The sequence below is a fragment of the Zootoca vivipara genome, chromosome 1, assembly GCF_965207765.1.
Source record: "Zootoca vivipara chromosome 1, rZooViv2.hap1.1, whole genome shotgun sequence".
Lineage (NCBI taxonomy): Eukaryota > Metazoa > Chordata > Lepidosauria > Squamata > Lacertidae > Zootoca > Zootoca vivipara.
In genome coordinates this window covers 11,187,105-11,207,193 of record NC_142582.1, presented here as the reverse complement: position 1 = coordinate 11,207,193, position 20,089 = coordinate 11,187,105, and the positions used below count along the sequence as shown (strand labels likewise).

At 37.6% G+C, this 20,089-nt stretch overlaps 1 protein-coding gene across 2 annotated transcripts in view; it reads right to left on the bottom strand.

The window, feature by feature from the left end:
• Positions 1 to 19,516, bottom strand: part of SATB2 (SATB homeobox 2) — a 114,656-nt gene extending 95,140 nt beyond the window's left edge. The window contains exons 1-2 of one of the 2 annotated variants that reach the window (XM_088676668.1): positions 18,946 to 19,516; positions 17,618 to 17,845 (exon numbers count right to left, since the gene is read on the bottom strand). In XM_088676668.1, the coding sequence (XP_088532794.1) occupies positions 17,618 to 17,786 (169 nt within the window). In that variant the 5' untranslated portion in view covers positions 17,787 to 17,845; positions 18,946 to 19,516. The remainder of the gene's footprint in view (positions 1 to 17,617; positions 17,846 to 18,945) is intronic. The other variant, XM_035136780.3, reaches the window with a different exon arrangement.
• Between the last annotated feature and the right edge of the window lie 573 nt (positions 19,517 to 20,089).

Sequence of the window (20,089 nt, the reverse complement as noted above, 5' to 3'; positions counted from 1 at the left end):
CACCCCATTCTGCTAACAGAAGCCTTACAATCAACTGTGCTACACCTTTGGATAAAAAACATCATTATAAAGAAAAAATAGCATACATATTGCTACTATCTTTATTTTCCTCTGAAAATGTAATTCCTTACCAGGAAAAAAAAAACCCTGTCAAACCCAACTTCTCCATTTATGTTAAATCAGGTCCTCCCTGCAAGAGAGGGCACGTGTTGCGGTGGGTCCCAGGTCTAGGTGTTGGGGCGGGACAATTGGAGCAGCCACAACACCCTATTGGTGGTCCATCTGACAGGGTGCAATTGGGCTGAGGGCTTGCCAATCAAAGAGTCAGATGGACCAGTACTTAAATGCTGAGCTCACCGTAGAGACCCTCCTTCTCCGGTTGAGAACACCCGACCACCGCTCCCTAATTTTAGGGCTTTCGCTTGACCTTGCTATGCCGTCGTGTGTCGTCTGCCATTGCTGCAGGGGCACGACAAGAATTTTCCCCACTTGGCTGATTGGCTGTTGCCATTTGGGTTTCACCTGCCGCATAGCAAATTGTCACAACTTGTAAGGTTGGCAGATAGGCTCTGGTTCATGCTGATAGGGCGGTATGATCCCTTACCATCCTATAATTATATATTCAGGTATTCCTCTTAAGGGAATCCATGGACCGATGGTTGGTATCCCCCCAAGCAGGGGTGCCCTAATCCAGTGTTCTGGGCACACGTGGGGGAATCAGGGTCCGGCTGGCGCACGCCAATCGGTTAACCCCGCCCCAGGTGTGTACCTGGCTGCTGACTCCAGGTGTGCCCTGAGTCAGTGCTACCCTAGGTAGCTAGTCGAACCAGAGCCTATGCAACCACTCATTTGATTTGTAATCAATAAAGTTGTGGCCTAAATTCTGCCAAAAACCAAACCAAAAATACGAGTCATGTCTGAATTTATTTCTAGGCCTGGGATAGAGGGTCTCCACATGCAAAGGAAGGCTATGGCCCTGAAAAAATGCATGTTAAAAACATAACATAACATAACATAACATAACATAACATAACATAACATTAGTTATTTCTTAATACAACTTAGCCATTTCATTTGTTGTTTTACAAATATCCCACACTACTATATATAATAACATGAACTAATGGAAAATATACTAATATTTCACTTCAAAAGAGTGACGCCATTTTAGAACTAGTACCGTACCTTAGATGTTTTTATAAAACCTCCTATTTAATATATACTAGTGCTTTTGATGCCCATGGCATTTAAAAAAATGGTTCAGGGTGAGAGAATTAAAGAGAATTCCCTGCACAGCTATAATTTTTAAATGCCAATTTCTATGCCAGATTCTACCCACAATTAATTTTAATGGTCATGTTACAATGTCTTAAAAGTGCAACTACAAATAGACCTTGTACTGAAATATTAGGATGTCATCATATGTAAGTTTACAGTAAAAGCTTTTTCCGAAAGAAAGAAAAGTGAAGAAACTATCCACATCTTAAGAGACTAGAATACCCTGTTGATTTTAAAAAGCAAGTTTAGTGAATTATTATTATTAGCAGATTTTTCTACTATACAATATATTATATTGCAGGGTTGGGAAAAAAACCTTTGGCACTCCATGTATTGTTGGACTAAAATTCCCAACATCTCCAGCCTGCATGGCCAATGGTCAGGGAGGATAGGAGCTGTAGTCCAACAACAAGTAGAGAATCTGGGGGACTGAACTACCAAACTCCCCAGACAAATACTAGGTCCTGGCTCCCACCCAACAAATCCAGACACAGGTGTTTTACCTGAAAGAGCAAAACAAATAGATCTTTATTCAGGCAAGTGATGGCACAAGCTCAGCAGCAGACACAGTGCACTCAGGAGCAGGGCAGAAAGTTCCAAACTGAAGGGAAATGACAAAGATGGCCCACCAAGTTTCCCCATCCCTCCTGCCAAGCTTTTAAAGACAAGGTATGACACGTTCACTCATGAGGCTCTCTTGCCTTGTGGGAATGTCGAGTTTTCAAGTGGGTGGGTGGGTCTGCTCCCATCTGCAAACGTGGCACCTGGTTCCAGGCAACAGGACTGCAACAGCTTCCCCACTCCACTGATCAAAGCCCTCTCAACTCCGCAGCAAGGTCAGAGGGAGAGCCAGCATCCCTGCTCCTCCTTCCAAAGCAATTGAAATGGAAATCCCCCTCTTCACCAACCCATAATTCACACACAACACCCCCCACACATTCTTTTCATCCTTGTCTTCCATGTGGGCCTGCTACCCCAAGTCCAAGAGCATTGTGTTGCTCATGATGTACTGTAGTTTGGTGGTATTTTATCTTAGTCATAATGCTCTCATATCATTGGTGTCTAATTATTTATTTTTAACATGATATGACCTCAACAAAGGCAAGATTAAGGGTCCCTTGCTTTCCATACCTGCAGGAATCTGGGTATGTATACATGTATACACACTTTGTTTAGGAGCAGGCACCCTCTGCTCTATGCCTTAAGACACCATCACATTTAAAAACTGAAGCCTTTTATGGATGTTGTGTGCTTTGTTAGCTGAATTTCAGTTGAAATAAAATTGCAGCTGTTTAAGTATCTCCTACCATTCTAATAAAAACCAAGCTCTATTTGCTACAAAAAATGTAAATAATGGTTGATTACAAAAGTACAGAAATTTGATTTCATTGTTCCAAAACAATCAACTTCATTTGGTTTTGCAACTCATATCCTTTGTCATAATTATTTTTAAATGGTGATTTAACTCAGTGGTGGCTAACCCTTTTTAGTCTAAGAACAACATTAGTCTTTGACCAACCCTCTGGGTGCCACATGCCAGGGGTGGGTATGGTCACACACAAACACATACACAGGTAAACATACACACAGAGACACAATCCTGTGCAAATCAGCTGAGGGGGCTATTGCCCCCTTTCTACTCAATCAATCTGAGGGAAAGAGAGATTTACAACTGCATTGGGGCCCTGAGATTAGCACACCCTACCAATATGTCTACTTTTAAATATAACTTTTCCCACTATCACAAAAATTGGGGTGGGAGGCAGAAAATTTAGCTGAGGGGGCTTGTTCAGGCTCCAAAACCAAGGGTATTTTATTTTATTTTTATTAAACTTCTATCCTGTCTTTCTTTCCAAAAGAGCACACAACGGCAAAACATGGTGGTAAAACAGTACAAGTAACAATAAAATAAAAACATATTTAAAAACAATTAAGGACTTCTAAAAACACTCCTGCTTTAAATACCTGATTGTATTTGACCAATGACTACATAGCACCCAGCAGTAAAATAGAACCTAATGAAGGCATATGGCTCATGAGAAGGAAATGTACCGGTAAGTGAAGTGATGAAGGGAAGCACTATTAATTTAGAGCACTGTGGGCCATTTTAAATGCAACAATAAAGCATGATTTGGAGCATGTTGGTACAGTCATAGCATGATGGCTACAGAGCTTTATCATTAGGCTATAGTCAGCAATGTGGAGTGGAAGATTTTCCAGTGTTAGGGTTGCTATACTTTGAAAAAAGAGGACATATTTACAAACTTCTACATTTAACTGTGGATTGCTATGATGGCTCTCATTTTAAATACCCCTACTATATGTAGGCTATAGAAACTGTGGTATATTGTTAGTAGCAATGTTCTTAACTTTAACGAGTTTCAAAGTTTTTAGCTTTGTTTACTGAATACAAGTAAAATAAACATGCTAAATTAGTTCATGCTCTAGGGCATCAGAAAAATTTCTGATGCAAACTAAAAAACTTATGGTGCAAATTACATTAATTATGTTAATTTGAAAAGAAAGGTTTTCTGGCATTTTTTTCTATCCAAAAATTTCAAGAAAACCCACATCGTTGGCCTTAGCACATGTGTCCCCTTCTCTCTTCACATACTCCAATTTTCTCCCTCTCCCTCCCTCCTCCCTTCCAATTTAGTGTCAAACCAGAGTCTGTCATTACATCCAAAGTTGGGCAACCTATCCAAGGGAAGAAAGAAGCACATAAGCATAGAGCTTGATCACTTAATGCCATACTACAATCCCCCCCCCCATTTCATTTCTATACAGTACCGCTTCATATTTTAAAGAAAAAAATCTCAAAGTGCTTTTGTCATTACATATAAACCAACCCAATTAATATATTCCAAATACTAATTATTTTGCTTTGTCCCTTGAGTTGCTTCTAAGCCATCTGAACTGCATGGTTACCAGGGTCTGGCCCTAGGTTGGGCAGTAATTCTTTATCTCTTCCTACTCTCCTCTCACCATTGCTCCCAAGCTTATGGCTGCCTTGGCACAATTCAGTTATACATATGTAAACTAGGTTATATTTACCTAACAGAGAAAAAGGAAAACATGGGAAGATATCAAGAACAGGAAAAGAAGGGAGAAAGCCTCCAGGTGCACAGAGGTTTATTGAGTCCAATGCATATAAAAAATAAATCCTCAGGGGCACTCTTGTATACTTTACCAAGGTGAGTCTTAGCTCTGCATATTTATGGTGCCAAGCATGATCCTGAAGAATTTATATTTTAAAAGTTTTTTTACTCCAAACATACATGTATTTGCCTATCAGTCACTATGTTCTATGTCTACTTCCCCAAAATGAAAAATAAAAAAGCCAGACATTATATGGCAGCTACTATAATCAATTTCGAAGACTATTACCCTATTTTCCCTATAGGTAATGGTCTTGCAGCAACAGATGTTAATAACATTCATTTCACACCTTGTTCATTTAACTTGTGAGAGTCCTTGAATTTGCAAACAAAAGTTTATTAGTTAACTTTTCATCAAAGGATTCAAAGTATTATTATCGTTCAGTTCTATGCAAGCTGAATGAACAGCAACATACATATTGTGAACTACGATATGTATATGAACATTCAGAAAATCAGTTTGCTGGTATGTGCATAATGCTGTTGCTTGTAGAAATATCCTCAAATTAACTGTGACGAGTTTGCTCACAAAGTACTGCCATTATGATCTGAATCATCTGCACAATACACTAAACAATTCTGTTTCTAGACTCCAAAAGCTCCTAGCCTGAAATGTAAGGATAAATGTTCCATGAGATCACCTTCATACTATACAACCTGCTTTTATCTCTGCCTAGTCTCCACCTGAACTGTGCTATAAAGATCTTGGATTACTGTACAAGGAAATTGGTATTCTGAAAGGCCTCATTTTAGATCACAAGTAAAATATGGTTCTATACTTTGCCAGCCTAGGAACCAAGGAACGCTACACTAAATCATATTCTGAGCCACCATATATTCTGCAGTCTAAACACCCCAATGGGAAGGCTCCTTTCTTCCTAATCTTGCCCTCTCATGGCACCATTTTTCTAAGTGGCAGGAACACTTAAAAGTCAATTCAGGAAGAAATCAACACATACCTCACCTTTCAATATCAAGTCAAATACATAATTATACAATCATTAGTAATATATGGGTTTATTGTGATACTGCACGGAACTTGAAATAATAATTCTGGGCAATCAAACAATGCATTAGGTTGTATGGATAAAATTCAAGCTAATTTGGAACCAACTATAAATTCAGATCAAACAAAAGGGATCTTGCAAAAGAAATGCAACAGGAAATCTGAAAATGGATTTGGGAAAATGCTTATAAACTTTAAGGGGAATTTCTACACATTGTTATTTAGTTAGTATTTACACCAACACAATTAAGTACAATATTCCCAAATGTCAGTGATAAATGTTGACACTCTAGGGCTTTGAGGGCAATGTTTTACATTTTTGGACATACTCCTAGACTAATACATCGAAATTTGGAAATAACAGAAATCCAAAATACTACTAGATATAACATTCCAAATGATCCTCTTGTAATCTCAAAAGGGATAGAATTGGTATATAAAAGACTCATCTCTCAAAAGCAACATGTATGGCAATCTCTTAGTTAGGAGAAAAGCAAACCCTATTGATCTGATATTGATTAATAGTTTATAAGAATTTGGGATACAGTGTGCATGTCCAAACTAAAACACAGCAAAAGTCAGAGAAAGCAGGCAGCAAGTTGTACCTTTATAGAGAAACTGAGCCTTTTTATTTTGTATTAGAATAATGAAGTACAATAAAGTACAAGATGTACTACATCCTTATGTGGTATTAATAGAATCTGTTAGTAATAAGATAGCTTTAATATCTTTCATTTTCCCTATTTTATGAGAAATAATCACCCTTTATTTCCAGCACAACACTTTTGTTATGCTGTATGATACTGGTAAATTATTGCATCATAACTGAATATTGCACGTATTACAATTTTCTGGTGTACAGTTTGGCAAATACTATTTTTAAGAGATTGGGGAGGATCATGTCAGTTTTAAGGGCTTACAGAGTTCAACCAACAAATAAGCCAAAGCTTTCCAAACAGTCTGTCGAGACACGTTTGTCTGTCGGCTGCAGTGTGTAGGTGTGTCGCGCGAATGCTCCCCATGCTCCTCCTGGGGCTGGAAAAGGGTAAGTTTAACCTCCGATTTGCTAGTAAAACTGAATTACTGTGTCATGAAATGATGCATGTCTAAAAATGTTTCACCAACATAAAAAGTTTGGAAATCTCTGAAATAAGCAAGCACACCCACTTTACTGGGAAGTTTGCAAATAACTTCATCATAACAAAGCTTACAGTTTGCCAGGGAACTTACTTTATGCCTAATTATTATTAATTCAGTTGATCTAGATGCAGGACTTGTTTATAGCCACCACTTTGAGAGCTTTTCTTCTATCCCCACAGAGGAAAAATGCAGGTAGTCACTGGTCAAGAGGTCAGCTGAATGCTACACCACAGGCAGGCGCAGCTTCAGTACTTCAACAGTTTGCAATACCATACTAAACTGGGAACTGAGCCCACTAAACTGGGAACTGAGTCCACTCAGACAACAGCTTTCACACTGTACATTTGTGGAGAGAAAGGTTGCAGTGGTGGGGTGGAGAGATGGAGCACAAAAAGTACCTGCATGAATTAGTACAAAGAGCTAAGAATAGTGTACAATAGTTTACATCCTAGTTGCTCCTCTGTTTGTGTAATAAGGATACGTTTTTATGAACTCTCCATCCATCTGTAGCTTGCTGCACCAAATCCTGCACCATCCAACAACCAGGAGCATATTTTCAGGGACCTGGAGTCTGCAGAGGGATGGGTAAGGCAGAATAGCCCTGTCCCATGAATTTGAATTATTTTCTATTCATGGAACAAAAGTTAGGATCCAAACATTTTGGGAAGAAAACTTCACTGTCTCCACCACTCAGATATTCCTTCCATTTCATAAAGCTGGCAGATAACAAATGGATCAAGTTGTAATGAACAAAGGGGAGGGGGAATTAAACTGGCAACAGGAAGTGCTTCCTCTCACTGAATGTGAAAGGCATAAGCCCAATTATTTCACCTCTACTTTAAAATCTTAATAACAGCAGTTACTAAAAACTTGTCCATGTCTGTGAGCACGTCACATATTTTCTACCATAAATACAGATTTTAGCTAACAAGATGAAGTAAACTAAACATCAGTTCAGTTACTCTGTATTTTCTCAAAGTCTAAAAATTGGTAGACTATGTGACAGGTCCATCTCATTTTTCTTAATGATGTTTTTATTATTCTTTCACCCAATTAAAACAGAAATGGATATTGCATCTTCTGACTGTATAATTGTTATTGTAATCTGTTTTCGATCACTGCTTGGGAAATTGGTCCAAAACAACATAAACTATCCACAGCCTCAAAATTCAAGTCATTTTCTTTTACTACGACACTTAAGGAGACATCTATCATGTTGCTCTGCTAGCATGTGAGTATTATGGCAAAAAAGTTATTTGTAAGTTGGGAAAAGACATTATGAAAGGCACCTTTTACTGCAAAGTAATGCATAACTCATAAGTGAGAATTTTATTCCTTAATAGCCAATAAAATACAAAATAGCAAATCTAAGAGAGATGCATATTCAGTTGAAACATATAAATAATGGAAAGGCACATCACATAAAAATATGATTTTATTTTCCTTTTTAAAATATAGGTTATTCAAAGGGCATGCTTCATTTGTAGTATGACTGCATCAGCAATATTTATCTTTTAAAAGGAAGATCCTAAACATAATCCTAAATACCTTTACATGGAATGAAATAAAAACCCAGAAACCTATTGACAAATAAATATGCTAAACAACAAAGAAAATTTTCTCACAATACTTTTATTATATTGTCTAATATTAGTCCAACTAACAGTGCAATCCTGCCCACATAAACTCAGAACTAATGCCACACTAATTTCAATGTGTCTTACACCTACGTAAATGTGAATAGGTTTGCAGCCTAAACCACATATCTTAGAGCTAAACTAAGTAGCTTCTAGGCCCAACACTTACATGTTATGAAAAACTGCAAATCAAGTTATTGAAAACAAGTTTATTTGTTTACCAAAGAAACAGTGTCATGTATCAAGTAAATATTAGCCAGATAACAATGACACCTTGTATCTTTAAAAATGTGATGTGGGAACCTATTTCCATTGTTTTAAATGTAACTAACTTCCAGCTATACGGTTGTAGGTTATGATCTTAAACATATTTCCTAGGACTCAAGTTTCTTTTCATCGAAGTCTCCATACATCTCCAATTTTACTATGCAGAATGATTATATAAAATATGGGTGTGGATACTAAGAGTTAGCTCACACAATACATTTGTTCTCCATGTACACAGACTGCCCATGGGTGCACATTTGCATGGATCAACATAATGACCACAGCTTGGCACCACTTGCACAATCAGGAAGGAACCTAAGGAAAGTCTCAGGCTCAAATGCTTTCTTCCTTCTTTCTCCCTTGAGCTTGGGAGAAGACTTTAACAGAGTTTAGTTTCACTTTCCACTAATCCTAGCTTGTCATATCAGAGGAACCAACGTTCATGGTTTAAAACAAATTCTGGTCAGCATCAAAACAAACCAACTTGGAACTATGGGTTTTGAAGCTGGCTTGTTTAACTAAGTAGAGTTTGTTTTAAACCACTATCTCTGGTACATATGACACAAGTCAGGATAAATTGAAAATTGAAACTAAATACCTGTTAAGTCCTTCTTGCAGTTGCACAGGAGGCAGGAAGTGAGGAACTATGCAAGAGCAAGGTTCCTTCCTGCTTATGCATATATAACTCTAAACCAGGCATCCCCAAATTGCGGCCCTCCAGATGTTTGGGCCTACAACTCCCATGATCCCTAGCTAACAGGACCAGTGGTCAGGGATGATGGGAATTGTAGTCCAAAACATCTGGAGTGCCGAAGTTTGGGGATGCCTGCTCTAAACCATGGTTTAGCATTATACGCAAACCAGGCTAATATGGGAACAGGGCAGTAAACCAGTTAGAAAAACTGCTGGAAAACAAATGTCTTCCATATCCATATCTACCTGATTCACATCTGGAATCATTGGGGGTGATGTATTATGTCAACCAGCTATTGTTTAAGGAGTAGAATGCATCAATGTGCTTCTGTTAGCAAATAGATTTTCGTCTATTCAACAAAACTCCCCCGCTCTATGCACTCCCTAAATTTGTACCAAATTTAGGAAGGGTGCATGGGTAGTGGAGAGGGAGGGGAAGTTGTGCTGCATGAGTGGGAAATATTGTACTAATGGAAGTGCATTATTGGATACCACCCTAAGACTCCTTTTGTATGTTTCATCTTTAACTGAAATTCTATTTTGTGCAGTTGTAAATATTATATTATATTATGCATAATCCTGCTATCTCTAGATACAACATAGGAACATTTGACCACAGTTTCAGTAATAACTACTGAAAGGCATGAATGACTGCTCATAAACTGCAAAGAAGCAAGTCATATGATAGCAAGTATATTTCTAGTCCTACTGAACACACATAGAATTATCAATTTCTAACAGCACAGCAATCTTTAACAACCTAAAACCTGGGGAAACGGTCCAATTCATTTTTTATTGAGACATGTAAACAATTCTAACTGCATCAAACATCCACCAATAAATGGTTTGTATCTCAAAGCAGTACACAAACCAGTTTACTGCATTTTTCCAGTGAATGCCATAACTTGAAAAATGCCTACATTAGTTTCACTACCACTAACACACAATGCTAACTGTAGCTCTGCACAGAACATGCACATGTGTATACACACACAGCTGCCTTGCACTTTACTTTTTACTCACTAAAACATGTGGTAAACTCATTCATTTCCCTAACCCATTACATGTAAAACAGTCCTTATATTGTAAACAAAATAAAAAAAATTCCTTCCTGTAGCACCTTAGAGACCAACTAAGTTTGTCATTGGTATGATGAGCTTTCATGTGCATGCACACTTCTTCAGACACACGAAAGCTCATACCAATGACGAACTTAGTTGGTCTCTAAGGTGCTACTGGAAGGAATTTTTTTATTTTGTTTCGACTACGCCAGACCAACACGGCTACCTACCTGTAACTTATATTCTACGGCTTTTGTGTCTAAGATTGCACAGATTTTCATTAAATTATTGACATTACTGTAAGACAGTTGTGTTAAATCCCTAAAGAGCAGAACACCTCTAAAAATATCCTCTACTTGTCTCATTAGCAAAATTAATTTTTAATCTTAAATATTTTTGCATCAAACACTTGTAAAAATTAAAAGTTATAGAGGGGGGGGAATTATTTGGTACAAAGTAAATATTATATCACTTGGGGAATCAATTTGTTGGACAACTCATGCATTGCTATGAACAAGCAGAGACAATACGTTCAAAGCAATCAAAGTAAGTTTAGAGAATAGAAAGCCTACTGAACTTATTTCCCCAATACTGTTGCAAAATTGACATAAATATACTAATTTTATAATTGATACTGTTAATACATTTGACATAATGAAGGCCCTAAAAGAAAATATTAGTGCTAATCTTTAAAAAGATATGATAATAGAGGAAGCCTTGCACAATGCGGATCCTCTTTTTCTGCATTCCAAATTAACTGAAACTTATTCTTCACAAACACAAGATCAATGCTTAATACTCCCTGATGAATGCTCAACTTAAATATGGTGGGAAAATGCAGCAGGGGAGAGATAATTAAGTACATTTCTCTGAAATCTTTAGTTTCTCAAATGTTTGTCAGCTGCGGCTTTAACTCTTAAAACAGTTTCACTTATAGAATGTCTTCATATGAAAGTGCATCTGTTTCTGAGGAGTTTATACAGTAGGAATCAATTAACATAGGATTGATTCATCATTTATCGGGGGGGCAGCTAAGCACACACTATAGTTCAAAGTTAATATTCTGTGTTGCCAAATGAGCACTTTCTCTTTCAGAGGGTGCTGTCACATACTGTACACACGTTGTGTCAGCTGAGCACTATCTTGGATTGTAAAGCACCATTAGACAGGCAAGAGCTGAGCCCTAGTACCCTAAAAGATGGTATTTTAATCTTAAAATGCTGTTGACCGTTACTGAAAAGCACCCGGTAAATAATCCGTAGGAGTAACCCAACGTCATATGATATGGAACTAGATTAGTCTACTTAATGTCTTCGGTTATAATGGCCTAATGCTTTCCTAATAATTTTCACTTATTCCACATAATTTTCAGTTATTCCCAAAGAGAAAATGAATTTCATTAACAATAATGATGATGCATTGTTTCATTGTTGCACTTTCATGCTTACTATACTACCGTCAGGGGTTTTTTCTGTGGCTTGCTTTGGTAACAATAAATTAGCTCAGAATTATAACAGCATACATTCTACATTATATTGCCATTACTGTCGCACTTTGCCCAGCTCTGAAGTCCTACAGAATATAGGTCTGTCAAAATATTATACAGTATACCTTTTACAAAGCACCACTTTTTTTCTCCAACTTCTAAGTGCACAGTTTCAGTGTAAAAAATTAACATCAAGATTTATAAAGCATTATTAAAATACATTACCGGTACTTGCACAGGTGATACAATGCATTCCACTATCACGTTAATGTGCATTGGAGAAAATGTTACCCTTTGTATACTTTATTGTATACACAGATAGGCTACATTGACCACTTTTCAGCAGATAAGCTACTAATAGAGTTAATTTTTTAGTGCAAGAGTGGAAGGCACAGAGTTAGTCTACTCCATGTACTTCTGCTGACACTAGAGCCCCACTGCTATGTACTAAGAAATCATTTAAACTTAAAATAGATGTTAGCATCAGAATGCATGAACAGTAGACTTGGACTCCTTACTCCTCTTCCTACAGCTATCCATACAAAAATACCCTACAGATCTGCTCACTTTCTAGGGAAATAAAGGAGTTAATGGGCTCTGATTAACAGAGAAGTTTGGAAAAATATTATAATGGTCTTGATCCTAAGCATGCTTCTCCCAGTCAACTCAGCTACACTTCTAATCACGTGAATTTAATGCACATGCAGATAGACAAGCAATGTAAAGCCTGACTAGACAATTTACTCTGCACCTAAATCCAAAACATGACTGTGTTTCTCAAAACATTAACAGTCATACATTCTATTGAAATCACTGGGATTTACTTCCAAGTAAGTATCTGATCCAATTTTCCCAAAGTATAAGCAAACATACTAATGTTTCAAATCTCTTATGGTTACAACTTTATGAAGAACATTGCAAGTAAAATGTTCCAAAATGATCCTAGATGACTCCTCATTGGATGATATTTTATATTTCTGTGGATGTTGAGCTGCAAATATTTTGAAACCAAATCAACTACAGATTTGCTATTAGTACAGAAATCACAGAAAACTATTCTCTCACTGGGAGAAAGAAGATGGCATACTAGGTGACACCAAGTGTATGCAATGTTCATGTTTAAAAGAAAGACGGATGTAAAAAAGTATAGAACACATTATACTATCTAAAGAGCAATACCCTTTAGAGGGTTTAGTTTTGTAACATATATATATATATATATATATATATATATATATATATATATATATATATGAATCAATACTTTTTAAAATGTTAACATGCACTATTTTTTAAAAAAAATGTGTATTACCCAAAAACGTTATATTATATAAAATTCATGTAATCCAGATTTCTGCAAGAGTAAATCTGTCTTTGTCATTTGAACTAGCTTTCATTATCAAGGTATATTCAACCTTTAGAAATATAAGGAAATGCAATAGACCTCTCACACAGTTACAATGAATAGAAGGAACAGTAATGAAATACAAAGTATTATTCTCTACCAGTAAATCACATTAACAGTTGTCACACAAGTTATATCAATGCTCTGATCAATGTGTTCTATATGAATGCTTCAAACATTAACCTTGATTTCCCCATCATTATATTTGTCAACAGTAATAAAGGGTCACAACCTACTCCTACACCTGGTTCTACTAGTAGTAGTAATTACTTATATGTTACTGCTGTCAACAGTAGTATGCTAGGCCTGAAAACAAAGGATGTAATTCTACTTGGATGTAAGAAACACTGGCTTCAATGACACTTAAGGAAATATTCATAAGACTGGGCTTCATGTTTGGTATCTAACACTGCAACCATGTTCAAACTTCTCTTGAAGTAACTCCCACTGAATGCACTGGGACTTTTATTCTGAGTTAACACCAATAAGGCCTAGCTATAAATTATTCTGCTAGCTTTTTAAAACATAATTATCTGATAAACACTGAACCAGATTAAGAAGTGTACCTATATTTAACTTCCAAAAAGACAGGAACTGAATCAAAACAGCTGTATCAAAATAGGTGTACAGTATTTCTCTTAGCATTTAAACTGTAAAGGATATCATTTATTTTATATAGCCCACTGAGAAATCACAAAAGGTTGGTCTTCCAATAAAATATTAACCGCCCCTCAACTTCTATTTAGGTAAATTTCTAATAGTTTTTTTAATCAGTATTAACATTGTAAAAAAGATGCACTTCAAGCTTCTACCACCACTATAGGAATCAATTGATACAGGTGAAATATCCTACTATTATATACTATATACTATCAGCATTTGGCGCTAGTGGATTCTATATTTCAGTTTATTTCACCAAAGGACAAAATAGAAGATTTGTCTTAAGTAACCCCCACTGATTTTAACAGAACTCACTTCTAAATCAGTAAAGTTAGGATCATAGCCTTAATTATTAAGCACAGTTTTTACTTCAGTTCTTCAGACTGATTTTCCATCTCTTAAAGACTAATAAAATGTAAATACACATGAGAATTGAAGAATCGTGAACACAGATACATTTTAATCAGGATTTTTACAAATCTGAGTTTCCTGGCCATTAATCATCCTTTTTCAAAATCCTTATGGAGCGAATTACTAACTGAGAGGGGACGCCAATTCTAGTAAGTGAATGTTACCCAGCAGGGATATAAAGCTGTCAACACCACAGAGCTCTTGCTTGCTTTAACCTCTCTCCCAGGCGTCATATGTGTTTTAAAGAGATATTCGCCTTTTTCTCCCACAGTCTCACTATAAAAACTGCCAATCATGAGTATCACAGCACTTCTGTTTTATTACATAGATGTTTAAAACAGACTACTTAGGTAACTGCGGGACGTGCTAGAATACCTAAGGCAAAAAAAGTTAACCCTGACTACTTCAACTAAAATTAACACTGTAAATAGTAAAAGGTTTTTAAGCCCCCAGGAAAACTTACTTCTACCACACCCTGCTTAACATTTGTTTAGGATTTTTCAAGACTTTTATCTCTCTTCCCAATGTCAAAAAATGTTTCACTCTAGAACAGCTATTATGCCACTAGTTTCAGAACAACTTCCCGTAAAATCTCATTTACCATGCCTTCCCCTCCCAAAAAAACAGTGAAGTACAATTGCATATCCTTACCAGTTTTTGCCTTTGCTTAGAGATATCATTATAAAGAATAAGGAATTCTAAAAATAATAAGTCTAGCAATATAAGTTCATCACTTGGCTGTGTCTTCAGATCATTTAACTCATTAATCAAATAGAACATAGTGATAATCCATGTGTTATCTACTTTCCCCCCAAAGAGACACAAGAGAACTAAGATTCTATAGTCATGCTATTTTTAATGTGAAATTCAGGAACTTTCCTCAGCTTTTCATTAAATATCAAACCCACCATAGATGAAAAATCTTGGAAAGTCTTTTAACTATACTACATGTTGAATATTAACATAACTAGATATTATCTTGTTAACTAACTTTCATAGGCCAGAGATTTTTACATATGGCCTTAGTTTTCCTTTCTGGTATAACTATTTTCACCTCTATAAAAATCATATTTGAGTGTTACAGTTACAGTAAAGGTACAACTTTCATACCATTGCAATACATCTTTTAAAGCCATGTTGTGATTTGTACTGAAAAGTGTGGTCAATTTTTTCTAAAATAGTTTTATAAAGGGCTGTAGCAAAAAGCCTTTCATGAGACAGTTAAGCTAGTTATCCTAAAAGAGTTTAATATAAAATGATGATCAATATAAAACAAACATTGCCATACCAAGATGTAGGACTTAAAATTACTTTTAAAAATATGTATTGCTGAGTTGAGAAATAAAAAAAATTCATTCTTACATAAAAATGGAACACTAGCCAACAAGGACTACAAGAAACTTTATGAAATAAGAAGTTAACAGAAAAAATGTATCAGCAGTTCATAAAAAGATAACCCCTTAGGAGCTGGCCTTGAGTAATGAAAGTCTTCATGTAAAACTGAATAAAATCCCCTATCCAACATCACAAGACTGAACGTCTACAGTTTGAACAGTTTGATATCACAAACTGTTGTAACCTTCTTGTGGCAAAGCACTGAAACAATTTGGAAACATACATAGGCCAAAATTTAAAAATAAGCCTCCCACACACACCTCAGGGTAAATTAGAAGCCCAAAAGACATTAACGCAAACCCGCAAACCATTTCTTAAAAAGCAATAATGCTTCAAATAGCCCCCTGCTATTGCAGGGCATATCTCGAAAGATTTACAGAAAGATTTAGTCAGCAGTAAATCCACAAGTACTCCATTATTACTTTTTAAACTTTCTTTCTAACATAATATTTAATTAAACACAAATTGATAAGAGCAACAGTGAGAAAAAGATTCATTCACCAACTCTCTAAGCTTTGTCTAAACTTTTGCATCCACTATTAGCTGTCTTTACTCAAGATTATCTTAGAATGTACAGATAACTAACTTAGGGGAAGAAGATAACCTCAAGCTACAGCTTCTTAACAATCTTTGGCGATTACTAATCCCACTGGGCAAGAAATGTTTAGTTAAAAGCAGTGTGATGGTATTATGCTCTGTTTTCTTGCATTTCTTCCTATGCAATAAGATTTTTGACCATAAGCATTATAATATGTTAACATATTTTGCAGAACAACCTGTTTTATATGCATTTCTTCTTCTTTAGAAACTGTGCAGAAATATTAGATCCTGCACTTATATCTGGGTCCAAAGATAAGGTAAAAGAAGTGAGAAATCATGACATTTAGAACTAAAGATCTTTAAGCAGCTGCATGTTTGGGATTTTAAGTCATCTACTTGAGACACTGAAATCACACCACAGAAAAAGGAAGAAAGAGTATCTAGAAAAAAATGATATATACACTGTCCAACAATTCTATCAGTGCATTTAAAAAATCACTCTAGCAACCGTCCATAAAAGGAAAAATATATATCATTTTGTTTCGGAGAGTATTCTTTAAAGTTATTATCTTGTACATTTACTTGGTATTATATTCTACTGATTGCTATGTAAAGTTTTCTTCCAAGTAAGCATGTTGGGATCACAACCCTAGAACATCATTAAGCTACTCAGCTAGAGTCCATAAACCTCAAATAAGCTAGACTAGTAATAGGTACTGTAACAGTACGGCAAATAAACTAGACTCATAAGGTGTATAGTACAGCAATTTACTCCTATTTGGAAACGCGCCATTCATAAACTATTGAAGAACGAATTCTTTTTCTCCATGCATTCTTAGCTACGAAAATGACTAGATTTTCCCCGTTACAAGACTAAAAAAAACCCGCTTTCTGAGATACAAGTAAGATAAGTTTAACTTTACAATTCCAAAACTTCTATAAAATATTATAAATTAGCTTCCAGTTATACTGTAAAATACTGGGGATATAATTAAGATCCTTTTTAATTGAGTTAAAGAACTAATATCTTTGTCCCATGATCCAAATACAGTAACAATGCAAAAAAGCCACTACAGTATTTAGAAAGCAACCCAGAACAAAAGCAAAACAAAAAACAAAAACCCCAAAACATTTTATTTGTCCTTCTAACACAGGGGCTGAGAACGGAACACCTTTAAGCTTTCCAGGAAAAGCTAAGAACTCTAACAGTGACATAACCAGCTAACACCTCATACACAGTGGCAACATGCCCAAAATATGCCACCTTCTGTATAAACCACTTTCCTGTTTAACCATAATGAGGCTGTTGGTTACTGATGAAAGAAGCAAGAGGGACATTAGCAGTCTGCCACTGACTTTCTTCCTGTAACCCTACACCAAGAGACACTCAAGCTTCACCAACCTGAACCCTGACACCCTGTGCCATTGTAACACAGCCGTCAGCCTGTTATGTATACATTAGTTCTACTAGTTTTGTTACCTCCCACTGATTTGGTGACAGAGCCATTGGGCCTCCCTCGGGCTCCCATAGGGCTGCCATTCTGTTCAAGTCTGGCCACCTTCACAGGGGGAGGACCTTTGACATCAGGGCTGCCGCTCCCTCTGTCTGGGCTGTCCCTTAGACAGGGACTCTCACTTCTCCGGTCCATACTACTTTGAGTTGGAGACAATGTTCCCACAGGCAGATCACAATAAAATGAGCAAGGACCTAGAAAGAGAGAAGAAGAGGGAGAAAAGAAATGAGCAGTACTACTTCATAAGTATGCAAACTGAATGTATCAATTAATCACATATACATTAAAAAAGGAAGAGTACTTCAAGCCAGAATTAAAACGATCTGCATAAGCATGGAGGACCTTAGCCAGAAGGCTTCGCTTTTGCACCTGACTTGTGAACACGCTTCCGATGCTGCTGCTTGCAAGCCGGCAGCTAACAAGTAAGGGTCACGGAAGTTGATCATTCATTCAACTTCAGCTTTATAAACCAAGCTATTGCTAGTACCGAAGCTATTTACAGGTTACGGTCTTTGGGGTTGAGTGCAATTTAGAAAAGCAAGGGGCTTGGGCAAACAAATCTATTTAGAAGCGAGTACGCAGTACTGTATTCAATAGACTAATGCATTTCAGATGGTGTGTGAACCAGTAAAGAGGTTCAATTAGGTACCTAATAATACATTTAAAAATGGGTCCTGTACCGGGAGAACTAGGAAGGAATAGCAGGCAGACCTATTTTGACACCTAAGGACACTTAAAAATGTAACCCCACTTCCAAACTTAATTTTTAAAAAGCATTTTTTTAAAAAAAAAATACTGCGTTGTGCCAGGCATCTTCCTCTCTGCTTTTAAACACACTTAGAAATCGATGCCTTAAGTCTATTATTTGCTGCTTCTTTCCCGCTTTGTTTTGTTTATTCTTAGGCAAAGGAACATGAAAGTACAAATTTGCTCGGCAAGGAGCAAATCCCTGCATCCTCCGGGATTTCCCCTTTGCTAGAATGTGCATTGGCAGGTCGGTTCGATATTTTGTGCCGAACTGCTATCTCAAGCAGATTGAGTTTTCAAGCTTGATTACACAACGTAGCGCAGCAAAAACCAAAAAAGAGAAAAGCCACGGCTAGAACAGTTTGCGGAGTCACACAGAAACAAACAAATGGGAGTGTAATGTAGAATAGCAACATTTCAGCCAAAAGCACCTCAGTCACAGCTAGAGACATCCGTAAATTATTTTGTTTGCTTTGACCTAGCTGCTTAAGAGAAATCTTTCAGGACAACCACCGCGAATATCGGAGAGCTTTCCTGGAGTACTTACTGCTTATAGTCTGTCCGTAACTTGGCTGAGTTGGGCTCTGTCCATGGATCAAAAGTAGAGAATCCAGGGTGGAAAGTTTTCTTGGTTCCTCTCTGCACGTTATTATTCTCTTCTCGTCTATTTCGCCTCCCCCAACCCACCGCCACCTCAAGTCCCGACGGTTTTTGGGGAGAGGCTTGCGCTCCCAGGTCAGGATGCCTCGCCGTCTTGCGCCAGAGTCGGCTTGGGTGCTTTGAGGAAAGAGCTCTTCCCGAAAGGGCACCCGAGGTTGAAGTGAATGCGAAAGAAGACGCGAGAGAGCCGTGGGATCGACGAGGAAGAGAGGGAGGGAAACACTAATTTCTCTCACCTTCAGCAAAAAAAAAAGGTGGTGGGGGGAGAGAAATCAAAGAGGGGAGGGGGGAAGGGGGTGGAGAGGCTGCCTCTAAAGAGGGGAGAGAGAGAAGCTATCCCGAACGAGGAGAAGAGGCAGCAGGAGCCGGTGCTCTGGTGGCCGCCGAGCAAGCAAGCAGCGCCCGATGTGTCACTTTCAATCTCTCCCTCAGCCAGGCAGTGAGAGCAGCAGCAGCAGAAGCAGCAACACGAGGGATTCGCCAGAGAGGAGACAAATGATTATTAGTTGCGTTGAGTCATCAAGCAAAGTGAGTCCTTTTCTGGGGTTGTCCTTCCTCGCTTTGGGGTTTGTTTGTTTTTTGTTTTCCTCCCCACCCCCCACCCCGCTTTAGGGTTGGTGTGGTTCTGGTGGTGATGCCTTCCCCTCCCTCGCTCGCTTCCTCCTTCCCTCCTCTTGGAATCCAAAATAACAGCTCAGCTTCCTCCCTTCTTCTTCTTCTTCTGCTTCCCCTCCTACTTTTCTTTTCTTTTTTCCCCTCCTCCTCTTCTTCCTCCTCCTCTCTTCCCTTAAAATAGTCTCCCTACGTTAGCTTAGGGGCAGGATAGAGCCCTTCCTCTTTGCAAAAAAAGGGGGGGTCGCAAATTGCGGTTGCTGCTGCTCCGGCCAGCACTGCCGTTTGCATGCATGCAGGCAGGCAGGCAGAGGGGAGAGAGAGAGAGAGAGAGAGAGAGGCGCTCGCCTGGCAGGAAATTAAAGCCCAATAAATATATAATAAATTTAAGACACGCGGCGGTTCACGCAAGCACACAG